General features: G+C 41.9%; 1 protein-coding gene across 1 annotated transcript in view; it reads right to left on the bottom strand.

The window, feature by feature from the left end:
* Positions 1-2,996: 2,996 nt before the first annotated feature.
* TACR1 (tachykinin receptor 1) overlaps positions 2,997-18,327 on the bottom strand; it is a 164,903-nt gene continuing 149,572 nt past the window's right edge. Inside the window, exons 3-5 of the mRNA XM_020896706.2 lie at positions 14,454-14,604; positions 7,894-8,090; positions 2,997-6,174 (exon numbers count right to left, since the gene is read on the bottom strand). Of these exons, the coding sequence (XP_020752365.1) occupies positions 5,883-6,174; positions 7,894-8,090; positions 14,454-14,604 (640 nt within the window). The 3' untranslated portion in view covers positions 2,997-5,882. The remainder of the gene's footprint in view (positions 6,175-7,893; positions 8,091-14,453; positions 14,605-18,327) is intronic.

Here is an 18,327-nt window from a genome sequence, read left to right as displayed (position 1 = left end):
GTCCCACGGCATCTTCGTGTGCTAACATTGTTCTTTAAGTTCATATATTGACGTGGTTAGGAGATGACAGTACTGGATCCTGGCATCCCTCTGGAGCCTGCTATTCTCTCAGCCCAGTCTAGTGTCTGGATTTCTTGCTTCAGCTGTTTCTTTTGAGTTTTAGCACTAACTCAGGAGCCTTGCTCTGAAAGTCCTCTTAGTTTTGGAAAATGGATAAGTGGGCAGTGAGGTTGGGAAGGGGATTAAAGAACAGAGTGGGTGAGCAGATACATGAGGGAGCAAGAGGGAACTTGAGATGGGAAAGGAAATCTGTTAGGGATGGTGGGGTCTCACTATTATGCCTCACTCTCTTTATTAAAGTGTGTACTAAGAAGGCATCCAGAGTAGAGGGATTAAAACTTAGAGATTTCAGCAGGGTGTGCGTTAGGAGGAGAGAGTTTCTAGGGATAAAAATAATGCTGGAATAGAGAATGGAGAACAAAAGAAAATGACATAAAAAGAAGAGGAAAGAGACAAAGGACACATGCACAGAATGCAGAGGACTTGGGTTAGAATCTGTTGGTGTGAAAATCTCTGAAGCTAGTGGAATAGATGCTGCGAACATGCTGGCAGAGAATGGCAGGGTCAGGGCAGCGACCACAGTGGGGCTCGTGTCATTGCTATTGCTGATGCAGTTTGTCACATTTCTAACTAGCAGCCTTTTTTTCCTTACTGCACTGCTTGAGAGAGAACCAAAGATCACAATCACTTTATGTTGAATCCCGGGTGGTGCTAGTGGTAAAGAATCCATCTGCCAATGCAGGAGACATAAGAGACATGGATTAGATCCCTGGGTTGGGAAGATCTCCTGGAGGAGGACATGGTATTCTTGCTTGGAGAATCCCATGAAGAGAAGAGCCTGGTGGGCTACAGTCCATAGACTCTCAAAGGGTCAGACATGACCGAAGCAACTTAGCACGCACGTACATGGCCTGATTCCTCTTCCTCCCTGTTTTCCTAAGTAGATACAGATAAATGAGGGTGTTTCAGAGCATTACCTACATTCAGGAAAGCAGTTTCTTCAGTCCGATTCTCCCTTCGTTTTTTATTTCTTTTTGTCCTTGCGGGGGCTTTGCGGCTTCCTGGGCTACTCTCTAGTTGAGGTGCGCAGGCTTCTATTGCGGTGGCTTCTCTTGTTGCAGCATGTGGGATCTTCCCAGACCAGGGGTCAAACCTGTGTCTCTTGCATGGGCAGGTGGATTCTATTCTGTGGAGCCACAGGGAAGCCCTTTCCCTTCAACTTTGAAGATGGAGAAGAACATTCTTGATGTGTCTCCACCTTGCCTGCCTCTGTTTGAGGACTTGACTGAAACCCCTTCTTGGGTTTCAGAGCTGGAAAGAACCATTTACACATGAAAAGGATCTGATGCAGCTATGCAGGGAGAATTAGCAAAGCCAGAATGACTCTTAAGGCACCTTCATGGTGTATGAGGCCACGTGCCTACATAGGACTAAATGAAAATGAATTTCCTCAAGAGGGTCCATACTCCACAGCTGATATTATTTCTTGACCTATAACTAAAGTTAGTATTTTCTTCAGCTAACAAATATTCATCTCTCCAATGAAGAGTAAGCCCAGCCCTTAATCCTGAATTGGGTGCTTTTACTGTCACAAACATCTTTAAGAATGTTCTACAACTTTAACTCATCTGGGCGCCTGAAGTGAATTATGGTTTTGTTCCAAAGTTGTTTCAAGTTTCCTGGCAGCCATTCTGGTTCTCCCAGGGCTCACCTACCTCTCACTGTGCCTCGAGGCTCCTGTCCCCTCTATTGTAAACGGTTTATTTTCTCTCTTTCTCTGGAGAGAAGAGGGAGAATGATTTCTTCTGAGATGATTCAGGTTTTGCACCCTTTATTACACACACGCATACAATGTTTTACATGTGATTTGTGGGGAACTTGAGGGGAATTTGTGGATTCCTTGAAACTTATCCAGGCACCTCAATTTAAGTCACCTTGGTTTTAACATAAACATCCTGATTATTTATTTGTTTTTGATACTCACCATGTTGCATAGCTATCTAGATTCTCCTCAAGATTCACTATCTTAAAGCCGTACAGTCTCTGTTATTGCAAGTCTTCCACCAGCTGCTCATCACTCTTTTGAGGGTGCATGCCTGAGGGATGAAGCGGTACAGGGTGGCCCCTACTTCCTGGGCTCTCCTCCAGGTTGCCAGGGCCCACAGAGATTAACCAGTGACGTTTCTAACGCTGCCAAGTGCTTCCTGACCTGTTCTAAAACACAGAGGGCTGGCCCAAAGCTCTGGCGGTGGCTGTAGAAGTGGTGGCACAGATCTCTCTTCAGGAGAGAGCTGGCCGTGGGGGTGTAGTCAGCTGCCGGCCTCTCGCTGCAGTACCTGCAGGACCCACCATGGTGGTCAAGCCCAGACTACTCTCTCCCCAGAGAGCTTCCAGTCAGTGATAGAGACTGTTGGGTACAAGGCCTGGCCATTTCTGCTAGTGTGGGGCACCCTTTGCATGCAAGCTGGTGGGCCAGCTGAGACTGTACCTCAGGACTGTACCTCATATGGAAGCTCCTCCTGCTCAATCTCCCCCCACATTTTCCACAGGCATCAGATTGCCACAGAGTCTCAAGGCCTCCCCAACCTGCTTTCCTCACCCCTTATCTTTCCCAAGTGTTCCCTCTTGCACTTGTAACTCTGTCCTGGTGTCTGCTTCTGGGAGGACCTGAGCTGACACAATTCTACTCATAGGAGACTCTGTTGGTCACTTCACACAATCCCATACTACCTTCCCAGATCCCCACCCAGAAATCGTTCTCACATCTTGCCAACCCATTTTGTCAGAAAGGTAGGAGTTTGCTGGGTGTTGGGCTCCATTCTTTTGTCTATGCAATTTATTAGGGTTCATAGTACCACCCCATTCAGTATTTTATAGGGTGCTTAGTTTTCCTAGAGATGAGACAGAGGCAAGAAGTAGTCAAAAACATACTTTATTTCTGTATGGAGATTTTTCCAGGATTCCAGGTTGGAAAGTATAGAAACTTTAAGAACTCCCTGTCTTTGCTTACTTGATTCTTCCTGAAAGCCAGGTCAATAAGTTTAGCTCCCAAGCCCCCTTTTCCCAGGGTTGCACCTAGTCTTTCTGAGAAAAAGGAAATTCCACTATGTCTTAGCACTTTAGTGGGAGGTGAGGAAGATAAGAACTGTCCTTTAGTCCTTCCCATTTAGTCTTCCTCCCCATCCCTCAGTTGCTATGGCCCTACTCTGTGTCTGTGATATACATCAGTTTCTGTCTTTGAAAGAACAAGGAGGAATTGGCACAGTATAAATAGCTCACTGACAGCAACTGGATCCCACATTTTGGAAGTAACATAACAAAGATGGCCCAATGGTGCCTTCTATTTTATCACTACTGAACAGAATATCAAGGAAAAACACTTAGGAGATAAACACAGGGTGACACATTTCTATAAGAGTGAGACCCATGCACAGTACAAATCATGGTGTATCTCACACATGGGAGAAGACAGCAGCACTTTTATCAGTTAAATGGGTGTTGGAGGGTGGGTCAGTGGAAGGCTTGAAGGGCTCTCTGTCTCAGAGGAAATGTTCTGCCATATTTGACACTGCCCACTCCTACAATGTGCAGTGATGATGCTGTCCAACCACATCCCTTCAGTTCCCCGAGATTGGCTGGTGCTCTCTTTGGAATTATCTCAAAGAGCTTCCATTGCAAAAGGCTCTTAAGGTCTTTGACTTTGACTCCATGACGTATGTTGAGTGTGGGTCTTTAGGATCCTGTGGAGAATCTGCTTCTCAACTGCCTCCATGCCTGCTGGGCAGCCTAGCCCAACTAAGACTGGTGAGTTAGCAGTGGCTTATCTGATAGGCTTTCTCAAGAACAGAAGAAGTCGTGTGTCCCCAGCTCAGGGCCAAGTCCGGATCAAGTGTTCAGTAATCCTTGTTAAATTTAACTCTAAACTCTTCCATAGAGAGAATGTCCCCTACTCCTTAACATTTTCTTCTTAGGTACTTCTCATAATCATGCCAGTTCTTTAAATCCCTCTGAAGTGAATAATCCATACATGGCCTGATTGTTAGTTAGAAGTATGACTAAAATGTTTTGGGCACTGACTTTTGTTGCCCCTAAATTAAGTATTCCATCCATATGTTTACACTGAACTGGTTTCCTTAGTGTAATCCTTCTCGTTCTGCTTTGGCAAACGTGGCTGTCAGGTCCCTCTTGCTCCTACTATTGCTGTGCAGCTTCTTCATGGCCTGCCAATGCCCTAGCAGGGTCGGGGCCAGCCCAGCTGGTAAAGGCTGTAAACCTGATGTGCACCACTGTTCTCCTTCTACACGATGTACGCAGGACTTGTGCACGCATTCTTCAGACCACGAGGAAGGCATTTATATAGTTACATGTTGTCTCTGCTTTCAGCCACATCTGGACAAAGCACAGATCTGGAGAAAGAAATTGCATGCTCGCCTGCTGTAACCCCAAAACTGTGTTAGGACATGAAGTGCTATGACTCTTTGTTGACCGACTCTTCTTCTTTAGGGTACATTGATCATTCTACCTCTTTTAGGCAGGAGGCCAGCAAAGCCAGTGGCAGGAAAGGGAGATTCAGAGTCTAAAGAGAAGATGTAAGGTGGCCTCTTCCCCCAAATGTGATTGCAGGGCACAGCCTCCTCAGTCATTGAGCATCTGAGTACATACCTAATGCTCTTATAAAGAACAATCTGCATGAGTGCCCCTGCCCTAAGATAACCAAAAGGCCAGAGCAGGGAGCCCACACGTTTGTCTTTCCCAGTGGCATTCTCTGACTGTGAGACCTAGCCTGCGAAGGCCTGATAGAGAGATGCAAGTTTTGACACAAAGTCCTCTGCTCTGTCAAAGGCAAAAATCTTTCAGGAGAAGGAAAGTACTCACAGTTCTAGGACAAATCAGAGAATGTCATATGTGGATATTGATACATGGTCTTAGCAGTTGCTACATCTCTAAGAGCTGGGTATTAAGTCACTAGACTTACTGCTCTTATTATCAATTTTTGGTTACACAAACAAAAAACACATAAAATCATTGAACTGATGAATGTTAAAATTTGAAGGGACACCTAGATGATGTCATTCAGCCTCTTAGTTTTACAAATAAGGAAAGAGAGGATCAGATTAAGTGTTGCACAGTTCTCCTGAGTCTTGGTTCATAACTGACATTAGCTAGTATCAGTGGACATATTCTATTTGCATTGGTGGCTCATGATAGTCAATGGGGACACAATACAGATGAATTTGAAACTCTCAATTCCATGATGCATTGATTTATTGAGATGCCAAAATGGGCAGAAGTATACCTTATTTTCATTGGTGCTTAGAAGAGAAGGTTAAATCTTTCAATCAGATTTTAGCTGGTTTCTCCTTTTGTTACCTTATCAAGCAGAGGCTGATGCAGTGTGAGCCACCAGCTAAAGGAAAATAATCTAAGCAAGATTGAGAACACCTTTATTGAAATAAGACAGGGTCTCTAGGCAAACAGATCAGTTTGATCTGTTGCTGCATTGCAGGAATCACCCTGAAATGAATACATGCAATTGAAATTAATTCTAGAATCTTGGAATGGATTGCAGAGAAAATCAAGTTTAACCTCATTGTACAGGCTCAGAGAAGTCGATGATTTTTTGGTCACACAGTGCATGTGTGACAAAGATATAGAAGAATGTAGGTTTTTGACTTCAGAATGGAATGTTTTCCCCAAACTATTCTCAGCCTTTCACAAGTCCCAAGGGTGTTTCTTATGGATTTTATACTGGAGATTTATCCATGCATGAAACGAAGCAAGACAAAGATAGAGGTGGCCATGCCCGCTGAAAGCCCCGTGGTCTAGGAGAGCATGTTGGAGTAGAAGCTTAAGCTCTCCATCGTGGTCTTAGAGTCGCTGTGAGAGGGGTCATTGGAGATCTGGTCCAGGGATGAGGGCGTGGCCTTGGGCCCTTCCTCCAGGTCTTCCTCATGGGCCCCCACCACTGTGGAGACAGTGGTCTCCAGGCGGCTGACTTTATAGATGCTGCCTTGGGTCTGGAGGTACCTAGTGGATTTCATTTCAAACCCTTCATGGTCGCCAGTACTGATGAAAGGGCAGCACCGAAAGGCATGCTTGAAGCCCAGACGGAACCTGGAAAGAGAGTGGATGGACAAGTAATGCTTGAGTATGGCCTGCTATCAGGGGTGTTCCCACCATTGCAGAAGCTGTTTAATATGAGGATATACCCAAATGAGACTCTGTCTTCTTCTTTTTTTAAATTAATTGATAACTGGAGATGCTAAGGGCAAAAGATTTAAAAGTCAGTTGTCAAGGTCAACTCCAGGATTAGAAACCAAGTTCATGTGAAATTCAAGTCTGTACTGAGGGTGGTAGTTGAAATGTTCTGCCTCCACCTGCTCTGGGTCAGTTCAGCATCAGTAAAAACATTCACCAAGTGTTCATTATATGTACAATACAGTGTCAAGACTCTTTCCTTCAGGTAGCTCACTGACTTTCTACCAATCGTGTCCGTTCAGTGTGCCTCAGTTTCCCTGTGTTTTAAGCATGGAGAATCAGCTTTTACTTAAAAGACGTGCTGAGAGATTTAACTTAGAAATATTTAGGCGGGTTGTGAGGCTCTTAGAAGAAAGATACATCTGTGAGTTAGACAAAGACCATCTGGACAAGTCCCAGGGAATATCTGTCTTCAAAGTCATAGTCCCTGAGAGTCTCACTCATAGAAGGCTCCTTATAGGCTGATAACTATTGGCCATAAATGTGACAAGTCTTTTATCCCTCCCCTCCTTCCCCTGTCTCCCTTTTTCACACAGAGGCTGAGGTGGTGCTCCAGATGACTAAACTGTCACCACAGCTTCCCAGCTGCCTTTTGGAGACTCTGCACACTGTGGTGGATTCCTTGTTGCTAATTGCCATTCCTGATGGTTCTTTCTTTTCTAACTTGTCTGAAGTTGGCTTCCACTTCAGGGAAGGCTCTCCTGGCCCCTGTGGCCAAACAAAGGCAGAATCAGGCCTTGGAGGCTCTGACTTCTTTTTGCTTACCCTGTCCTGCTGGAAGTACTGGAAGAAACTGGACAAAACTACCTAAAAAAATTTTTTAAGACTTTTTTGATGTGGACAATATTTAAAGCTTATTGAATTTGTTACAATATTGATTCTGTTTTGTGTTTTGGTTTTCCGACTGCAAGGCATGTAGGATCGTAGCTCCCCAACCTGGAACTGAACCTGCCCTACCCCCGCTGCATTGGGAAGTGAAATCTTAACCACTGGACTGCCAGGGAAGTCCCTGCCCAGATGGGATGGGAAGAGGAAAATGAGAGACCAGAGAAGGGAAAAAAATGCCATGTGGTGGATAACATTCGAGTGGCATCGATCTCTCTCTCTCGTTCTCTCTCACTCTCTGACTTACTCATTCTCTGACTCTTTCTGTCTGATTCTCTGTCTCTTTCTGCATGCACAACTCTCTGTACATGGGATCCTTAGAGTAGATTGAACAAATTCATGAACTTGATCCAGCTGGCAACCTGATTTATGTGTATTAATCACAGAGAGTTTTTATCTGCCCTGCACCCGACCCTCGAATACTGACTTAGTAACCAGTGGTATGTGTTTCTGGCTCCTCTTGGAAAGGAACAAAGGTCCTCTCACGGCTCCTATTCCTGCATGGTGACAAGACTGTTTGTCTTTGTAGTCTCCAAGAAGCTAACCTAATTGAGCAGAGCCGGCCGTGAGAGAGGAGTGAGTGGTGCAGACTATAGAAAACTAATCATCGCTTGGTTCAGTCAGCAGGGATTCAACAGAAGGATTATTAGTTTCTTGTCCTGGGGAGAGTATGGGGGATGAGGGTCTTACCTGTCATTGAGACAGCAGTAGATGATGGGGTTGTACATGGTAGAGCTCATGGCCAGCCACATAATGGCCAGGTAAACCTGCTGAATAAACTTCTCCAGGTAGAGATCAGGGTTGATGTAAGGCAGGAGGAAGAAGATGTGGAAGGGCAACCAGCAGATAGCAAAGGTGCATACAACAACGATCATCATCTTAACCACCTGGCAAGAGAGTGAGACAGGTAAGACTAGCAGCCCATCTTCCCTTTATAATGGTTTTCTCTCTTATCCTGCCCACTTACTATGCACAGTGCGATATGCAATATAAAGTAACTATCAATATAATAACACCTTTCAAGGTGGAGGAAGGACCACCTTGTGGTACCAAAGGACTTTGGTTATATCAGTGATTCCCAGAGAGTGGCCCCAGGACCAGGAACATAAATATTACTTGAGAAGTTGTCAGGAATGCAAATTCTTAGACCCCATTCCAATCTAACTGAATCAGAAACTTTGAATGTGGGACTCAGAATTCAGTGTTTGAGAAGCCCTTTGGATTATTCTCATGTGCATTCATGTTTGAGAATATCATATCATACTTCTGGGCAATGGCTGGAGAAGCCAAGGGAGACCAGATTAATGAGCAAAGATGAATGAGCAAAGGGTATTCAGGAAGAAAAGATCCAGGAATGGGGAGAAAGCAGCAGAAGGAAAAGGGCCATGAGTCAGAGTAGGCTGGTAGACTTGAAGACTCTGGGGGAGGGAAAGAGAATGGGTAGGATTTGGATAGCTGCAGGAAGGGATTGTCAGATGTTTAAATGGAATATTCATAAAATGGCTTTATGAATATAGGGTGATATAACCCATCCCTTTTTATTCCCAAGAAATCTTAAGAGAAAGAATGACCTAGAAGATGTGTGACCAATATAGTAGAATAAGAAGGCAGTGAGTTCATCTCCTCACATGGGCACAGCAGAATTACAACTAGTTACAAAGCAACTAGGAAAAGCTGAAAACTAGCAGAAAAGATTTTCTACAACTAAAGATATAAAGAAGGAATCACAGTGAGATGGGTAGGAGAAATAGAGATGCAATGTAGTGAAGATCCACACCCTTGGGAAGGTAAACCACAAATGGAAGGATAATCACAATTGCATAGTTCCTCCCCAAGGAATAAGAGGTCTGAGCCCCACGCTGGGTTCCTAGTGGGTCCTGAACTGGGAAGACAACACCCGGGACTCTCTGACTCTGAAAGTCACCAGGGCTTATACACAGGAGTGCGAGAAGATTGTAGGAAACAGAGATTCTGTTCCTAAGAGAGCCCAAGTCAGACCTACCTGCTGACCTTGAAGTCTCCTGGAGAGACAGGAGGCAATTGGGACCACCTCCAAGGATGAAAATACTGGTGGTAGCCATTTTAGGGAGTTCATTCTACCTTGAGGACATTGATTTTGGCAAATGTCATTTTGGAGTTATCCTTTTAGCCTGTTAGATCTAGGAGCTTACCCACACACCAGTGGGCTGATATCAGCCCCAGAGCCCTCATTGATCCGTAGTCTTGGAGAAGACTCTTGAGAGTCCCTTGGACTGCAAGGAAATCCAACCAGTCCATCCTAAAGGAGATCAGTCCTGGGTGTTCATTGGAAGGGCTGATGCTGAAGCTCCAATACTTCAGCCACCTGATGTGAAGAGCTGGCTCATTTGAAAAGACCCTGATGCTGGGAAAGATTGAGGGCAGGAGGAGAAGGGGACGACAGAGGATGAGATGGTTGGATGGCATCACTGACTCAATGTACATGAATTTGGGTAAATTCCGGGAGTTGGTGATGGACAGGGAGGCCTGGCGTGCTGTAGTCCATGGGGTCACAAAGAGTCGCACATGACTGAACTACTGAACTGAACTGAACTGAAGGAATTCCATACTGTTCTCCATAGTGGCTGTACCAATTTACATTCGAAACAACAGTGTAGGAGGGTTCCTTTCTCTCCACACTCTCTCCAGCATTTATTGTTTGTGGATTTTTTTGATGATAGCCATTCTAGCTGATGTGAAGTGATACCTCATTGTAGTTTTGATTTACATTTCTCTAATAATTAGCAATGCTGAACATCTTTTCATATGTCTCTTGGCCATCTATATATCTTGTTTGGAGAAATGTCTATTCAGGTCTTCTGCCCATTTTTTGATTGGGTTGCTTGTTTTGATGCTGTTAAGCATTATGAGTTGTTTGTAAATTTTGGAGACTGATCCCTTGTTGGTCACTTCACTGGCAAATATTTCTTCCTAATCTGTGGTTTGTCTTTTTGTTTTGTTTATCATTTCCTTTGCTGTGCAAAAGCTTTTGAGTTTAAGTTGGTCCCATTTGTTTATTTTTGTTTTTAGTTCCCTTATTTTGGGAGATGGATTGAAAAAGATATTGCTGTTATTGATATCAGAGAGTGTTCTGCCTATGTTTTCCTCTAGGAGTTTTATAGTGCCCAGTCTGACATTTAGGTCTTTGTGTGTGTGTGTGTGTGTGTGTGTGTGTATTATTTTTTAAATTTATTTTTTAATTGAAGGATAATTGCTTTACAGAATTTTGTTGCTTTCTACCAAATATCAACATGAATCAGCCATAGGTATCCATATGTCCCCTCTCTCTTGAACCTCCCTCCCATCTCTCTCCCCATTCTGCCCCTCTAGGTTGTCAGAGCCCCTGTTTGCATTCCCTGAGTCATTCAGCACATTCCCATTGGCTGTCTATTTTGCATATGTTAGCATATGTATTTCCACGCTACTCTCTCCAGGCATCTCACTCTCTCCTTCCACGCTCCCCTGACACTATGTCCACAAGTCTGTTCTCTATGTCTGTCTCTCCACTGCTGCCCTGCATATAAATTCATCAACACCATCTTTCTAGATTCCATATATATGTGTTAGTGTACAATAGTTATCTTTCTTTCTAACTTACTTCCCTGTGTATTATAGGATCTAGTTTCATCCACCTATTAGAACTGACTTATATGTGTTCCTTTTTATGGCTGAGTAATATTCCATTGTGTGTGTGTGTGTGTGTGTGTGTGTATACACTTCTTTATCCATCCATCTGTTGATGGACATCTAGGTTGCTTCCGTGTTCTACCTATTGTAAATAGTGCTGCAATGAACATTGGGGTTCATGTATCTTTTTTGGTTTTGGTTTCCTCAGGGTATATGCCTCGGAGTGGGATTGCTGAGACATAGGTTTTATTTATAGTTTTTTAAAGAAATCTCCATGCTGTTTTCCACAGTGGCTGTATCAGTTTACATTCCCATCAACAGTGCAAGAGGGTTCCCTTTTCTCCACACCCTCTCCAGTATTTATTGTTTGTAGACTTCTTGATGATGGCCATTCTGACTGGAGTGAGGTGATATCTCATTGTAGTTTCTAATAATGGGTGATGTTGAGCATCTTTTCATGTGTTTGTTAGCCATTTGTATGTCTTCTTTGGAGAAATTTCTGTTTAGGTCATTTCCCCTTGTTTTGATTGGGTTGTTTGCTTTTCTGGTATTGATTTGTATGAGCTGCTTATACATTTTGGAGAATAATCCATTGTCAGTTGTTTCATTTGCTATTATTTTCTCCCATTCTGAACGTTGCCTTTTCACCTTGTTTATAGTTTCCTTTGCTGAGCAAAAGCTTTTAAGCCTAATTAGGTTCCACTTGTTTATTTTGCTTTTATTTCCATTACCCTAGGAGATGGTTCATAAAGGATCTTGCTTTGATTTATGTCATCAAGTGTTCTGCTGTTTTGCCTGTGAGTGTTCTGCCTATGTTTTCCTCTAAGAGTTTTATAGTTTCTGGTCTTACATTTAGGTCTTTAATCCATTTTGAGTTTATCATTGTGTATGGTGTTAGGAAGTGTTCTAATTTCATTCTTTTACATGTAGCTATCTAGTTTAAACAGCACCACTTATTGAAGAGGTTATCTTTGCCCTGTTGTATATCTTGCCTCCTTTGTCAAAAATAAGGTACCCATAGGTGCATGGATTTTTCTCGGGTCTCTCTATCTTGTTCCTTTGGTCTGTATTTGTTTTTGTGCCAGTACCATAGTGTCTTGATGACCATAGCTTTGTAGTATAATCTGAAGTCAGCAAAGTTGATTCCTCCAGTTCCATTCTTCTTTCTCAAGACTGCTTTGGCTATTTGGGCTCTTGTGTTTCCAGACAGATTGCTTAATTATTTGTTCCAGTTCTGTGAAAAATACCCTTGGTAGTTTCATAGGGAGTGCATTGAATATATTCGGATCTTTGTGTAGTGTCCTTTCTTATCTCTTGTAATCTTCTTTATTTTAATGTCTATTTTGTCTTATATGATGGTTGCTACTCCAGCTTTCTTTTGATTTCCATTTGCATGGAATATATTTTTCCATCCTCTCACTTTCAGGCTATATGTATTTTTAGGTCTGAAGTGGGTTGCTTGTAGACAGCATATATATGGGTCTGGTTTTTATATCCACTTGTCCTGTCTGTGTCTTTTGGCTGGAACATTTAATCAATTTACATTTAAAGTAATTATTGATATATATGTTCTTAGTGCCATTTTCTTAATAGTTTGGAGTTTGTTTTTGTCACTGCTGATGGTGATTGCAACCATGAAATTGAAAGACACTTGATCTTTGGAACAAAGGCTATGACAAACCTAGACAGCATATTAAAAGGCAGAGACGTTACTTGGCCAAAAAAGGTCCATAAAGTCAAAGCTCTGACTTTTTCAGTAGTCATGTATGGATGTGAGAGTTGGACCATAAAGAAGGCTGAGTGTTGAAGAATGGGTGCTTTTAACTGTGGTGTTGGAGAAGACTCTTGAGAGTCCCTTGGACTGCAAGGAGATCCAACCAGCCCATCCTAAAGGAAATCAGTCCTGAATATTCACTGGAATTACAGTATCACAGAACTTTAGCACAATAGAGCAATTTAGCTTTAGAACAATAGCGAAGATATGAAAGCAACCTAAGTGTCCCCTGATAGAGGAATGGGTATAAAAATGCATATACATACAATAGAATATTACCCAATCATTAAAAATAAAAACTTGTCATTTGGGACAACATGGATATATCCACAGGGTATTATTCCAAGAGTAAGTCAAATACCATATGACTTCACTTATATGTGGACTCTAAAAGCAAAACAAAGAAACAAACAAAACAAAAGCAGATTCACAGATGTAGTCAATGAAAGAGTGCTTGCCAGAAAGAAGGGGGATGGGCAGGTGGATGAAATGGGTGAAGGGGAGTAAGGGGTGCAGACCTCAAGTAAGTCGTGGGGATATAATAAGCTACATAAGGAATATGGTCCATAGTATTTTAGTAGCTTTGTGTAGGGAAAGATGGTTACTAGAATTATTGTGGTGGTAATGGATATAAATGGCCAATCAGTATGCAATACACCTGAAACTAAATACCGTTGTAAGTTGACTATATATCAATAAAAAAGAAAAGCTATCTAGCATCTGTACAATGAAATACTATGCAAAGAGGTACTAAAAGAGGGGAAAAAAGAATGAGAAAGCTGTTTCTATATTGAGTTTTGAAGACTTTGTGGATACTATTAAATTAAAGAATGAGGGGAAGAAAAGTGCATATTTACTATTTATGTAAAAAAGAAAAGAATATATGTTTATTTAGCTTATAAATACATCACAATATCTGAAAGGATTAATAACAAATAACGGTGGTTACCATGATGTGTGTGTGTGTGCGCGCGTGCGTACGTGCATAAACATTTGGGAACTTGGTAGACAGAGGACCTAGAAAGGAGTGAGCCTTTTCATGGTAAGACTCAGTATATTTTTTGACTTTTAATTTTCAAACAATTTAAGACTCCCAGGAAGTTGCAAAAATAGGACAGAATTCTCAGGTACCCATCACAAAGCTTCTCCCAGTGATACCATCTTACCTAGCTATGCCACACAATCAAAATCAAGAAACCAATGATAGTACAGTACTAAACAGTACGGTACTGAACTAATACAGCCTAAACTACAGGCTGTATTTGGGATTTGCCAGCTTTTACATGCACTTTTTTGGTGTATAGTTCTATAAAATTTTATCATATGCAGAGATAAGTAAAAAGTCCACAGTAATCAGGATGCAGAATTGCTCCATTTTCGCAAAGAAATTCACTCATGCAATCCCTTTGTAGGCAGATTCTTCCCCCAGTATTAATCCTGGCAATTCCCAGTTTGTTCTCCATCACCATAGTTCTGTTTCTTTTAGTACGTTTTGCTGTTTGAACGAAGTGAACGTATTATTTTGTCAAATTGTAATAACTAAAGAGAACTGAATAGCGTTTCATACTTCTGTAGTTAAATCTGTGTGCTTGTGTTTTAATGAATTGACAGTTTTCTGTTAGTTTTAAGGTGAGAATGAGGGGGCTTATGCCTGTACAGGCAGGCCTAGGTTACAAACACATTGAAGGAAGATTTCTTCCTCCCCTCCCCTCCTTTCTACAGTTCTTGGGACCCAGGGACTGCCTCCGGGACTCCTGAGGCTCGGGCTCACATGCTTACCAGCCTGCCACCTGTGCCCGGGTGGGTTAAGTGCTGCTAGCCCTTTGCTCACCTTGCGCTTGGCAGAGACTTGCTCGTGGTAGCGGTCAGAGGAGTCCCCAGGTATCTCACTGGCCCACAGGGTGATGCCCACTACGGTGTAAGCATAACCTATCACCAGCAGGGGGAGGAAGTAGATCAGCACAGTCACGCAGATGTGGTACCTGCAGCAAGGTGAATGGGAGCAGTCAGTTCAAGAAGTAACAGGGCTGGTCAAGCCTTGACAGTTACCTGTCTCAGACTAGCTACTTGCATGAACAAGTAGGTGATCTATTAGTAGATAAAGTAGAGAAAGCAAATCTTTTGGACGTGTTTTTCTTGTGGACTTTTCCATAATGGAGATTACTGTTCAGAATGAAAAGAATCAACATTAATGAAAGGGAACTGAATTTGTTGAACATTTACAGCAATTTCAGTTGATGTTAAGTTCAGTGTTGCTTACTGCTCCCTTCAAAGAAAAACGCAAACTTAGGCTGAATTAATAGGAGTATATTTTCTAGAATAAAAAAGGTGATTGTACCACTCAATTGTACTTGTCAGATTTAAACTTAGGCTTAGTTTCGATGCAGGGACACAGATCAATAGACCAACTAGTACATTCAGATGAGAACGATTGTGATGGTTAATAAGACTTGTTTAGTTGCTAACTTGTGTCTTAATCTTTTGCAACTTCATGGACTGTAGCCAGCCAGGCTCCTCTGTCCATGGGATTTCCCAGGCAAGAATCCTGGAGTAGGTTGCTATTACCTTCTCCAGCTGGATCTTCCTGACCCAAAGATCAGACTCGTGTGTCCTGCGTTGGCAAGTGAATTCTTTACCACTGAGCCAAACTATTCTAAATGACAAATGGATTCATGGATATAAGTATAATTATCTTGGAGAGAGACACAACTTATCCCAGAATTAGGATCAGTAGGAGAGAGCTACAAAGTTTAAGCTACTTATAAGTATAGTTCTTAAATATATATCTCTCAATGGAAGCTGTCTGGGTCTCTGAGTTACAGCTTGAAAGACAGTTACCAAAGGATTTGAATCTGACTGGAACATGAACAAGAAAGAAACCTTTGCAGTGTTAGCCCACAGATTCTGAGGTTTCTTACAATGGCACAACTTGTTCTATTCTGTTTAAGGTGAGGGTCATTGTAAGTTGGACATTTAAGTAAGTTATTTGAATTTTGAGAAAGGATATTTTTTCTCAGAGGGTCCTTGGAAGGTGTGGCTAGTTATAGGGCTTTCCCTCTGATGTGAGTACAATGCAAAAGCTCAGATTTTCTCATAGTAATAACATGAGAAAATGTTATTACTAATAACATTTGGGGAGGTTTATAATAATAAACCTAATATTTGGGGAGGTTTACTCTAGGTCACTCTGTTAATAATTACATTAATGACAGTGTTAATAGCAGAACTGGAAGTTAGATTTTATTTAGTGAAGAACACAATGCCAAGGACTTTACTGGCAATATTTTCTTTAACCCTCAAAATAAGGGTAGTGAGAAATGAAGTATTTCCTGCCATATCAACAAACAAGTATGTCTCAGTCATCAGCAATTCCATCCCTCCAAATGTGAATTTCTGAGCCTGGAGGGCACCCAGAAAGAACAATACCTACTATCCAGCAGCCTCAGCCACTCCCCATGGTGAGCACAGAGGACTGGGGTGTGTGTGTGTGTGTGTGAAAAGCATTAGAAACTGGCCCCAGATAGCTGAGATACATGTGAAAGAAATGATTTCAGTGAGCCCAGGTTCTTGTATCTGCTCACGTATAAAAAAACACTAAATTATTTGAGATATCTGGTTTTCTTTAATTAACAATAATCTTTTGCTGTTCAGACTACTTGCCCCTTGTTGCAAACTTCTATATAACTTGACTCCTCTTCCTGCCTCCTGAGAGCCGTTCTCTCAGGGTTACTTGAGATGCTATCTCGTGGACTTGAAGTCCTAAAAATTCCCATCCAATAAAACATAACTTGCAACTTCCAGGTTGTGATTATTTTTTAAATGGACAGTTTTGGCAACCAACAAAGGGATCCAGAATGGATTCCTATCCTTGAGCTGAGCTCTGCAAGGATCTGGAGCCTTGGTACCAGGAGAGGCCTCCTGTGCCCATCTGCCTCCTTGAAATCCAGACAGATCTGAATGAATCTTCCTGGATCTCAGATCTTCTGTATTGGTTGATGACCTTGAGTTTTATTTGGGGGAAAATGTTATCCTTGAAACTTGGTTTCAAGAAAAGGTACCTGGGTCTCTCAGCTTAGACACTGGGTGGGACATCCTCAAAGTACTGGGAAGATTTTTCTCAATTTAGGTGCTGAATAGGATATCCTCGGCGTTCAGACACTGGGAAGATTTTGCTCAAGCAGGTGATCCTCAGTGCTAAGGCCCTGGGAAGACTCATTTTGTATACTGAGTGGTCAGCCTCAGTCTAGCAACTGGGAAGATTGCTCAAACACTGTGTAAGGTGGGACTGAGTTATTAGGGGGTAAGACTGGCATGTTGTTTTTCCTTGACTTGGCTACCTTAATAGAGTTTGTCAAAATAAAACTGAAGTCTTCCTAGAGCTTCTGACCTCCAAAAATGACTCTCTCTTCCTAGCTGGCAACAGCTTTCTCAGATGACTGAGAAATTTGCAGGAGTGGTGGAAGCAAGACCTCACGCATACCGTGCAGCTTGTTCCAACAGGTAAACCCACTCATGCAATTAACAAACTGCTCAACAGGGGACACACGTAAGAATTGGCTATTCCACAATCTGAGCACCCATGGAAGTCTTATATTCCACTGGGAAACCCGAGACAAGTAAGATGGGGCTTAAACAACTCTGGGGCAAAACCAGAGAACTTAAGCTCCCAAAAAGGACACACTGGTCCATCACATGCAGTTTTATCTTAACAAACTGACTTCAAAATGGAAAATAAAGGTCTCAATATAAAAAGGAATGAGAAATCGCCAATACCCACGCAAAACTTGCAGGTGTTTACTTGATTGGAAGTTGGAGGAACTTTCACCATGGAAATTGAGGGGGCTCTTTCATTGCCCATGAAATTAAGTTTCACTATTGTGAAAAGCTGGCTTAGTGAAAATATATTTTCAGACTTAAACAAAGACTTTCTAGAGGGAAACTTGCATTTCTCTTTGTCTTTGAGATGTAAATGTTCTACTTGATCTTCCCAGGTCGTTCTGTGCTTTTTTGTTTTGTTTGTTTGTGTTTTTGAAAACTTGGTCTTGAGAGTAAAACTCTCTGGGTTTAGGTTACATCCTCTCCCATTCTCTTATGGGGAGGTCTTTTGCATCTTAATGGTTTGAATTTCTATTGAGATATATTTTATCGGTGGCCAAGTGATGGATCATTTAAAATTGGGAAAACTAACTGGTAAATCTAAAGTATGCTCATAATAGCCAGTGGTAGCTATAAACAAAAATCGAACTAAAGGTGAAATTATGTATCTAATAATTAAACTAAGGATTTCCATAGTTTATTTAAAACAAGTTAAAAAAACTGGCTTGAGGAGCTTCATTTGTGGTCTGTGCTTCTTCTCAATGGGTTTTACAATGTCTAAAAAGAGTATTAAAATAATTATAATATAAGCATGAAAAACCTGTAAGGAAAGTCTGACTATGATTCCCAACAAGTTAGAATTTCTTTAAGGTGTTATATCAAATGAATAAAGAAATATTTGGATGATTAGTTAAAATGAGACCAATAAAATGGAAATTTATGTGATTAAAACAAGATTTGATATTACTACACTACCTAAAGCTAAATGGGCCCAAAGGGACACCTACTGGTCCCCAACATTAAAAGCCAGAGGAGTCTATCCTATTTACCTCAGGTTTTACAATACATATTAAAAAGGCTGAATGAATCACAAGGTGGAATCAAGATTG

The sequence above is a fragment of the Odocoileus virginianus genome, chromosome 2 (assembly GCF_023699985.2).
Source record: "Odocoileus virginianus isolate 20LAN1187 ecotype Illinois chromosome 2, Ovbor_1.2, whole genome shotgun sequence".
NCBI classification, from domain to species: domain Eukaryota; kingdom Metazoa; phylum Chordata; class Mammalia; order Artiodactyla; family Cervidae; genus Odocoileus; species Odocoileus virginianus.
The sequence above is the reverse complement of the archived record's forward strand: the minus strand, read 5'-3'. Positions and strand labels throughout refer to the sequence as shown.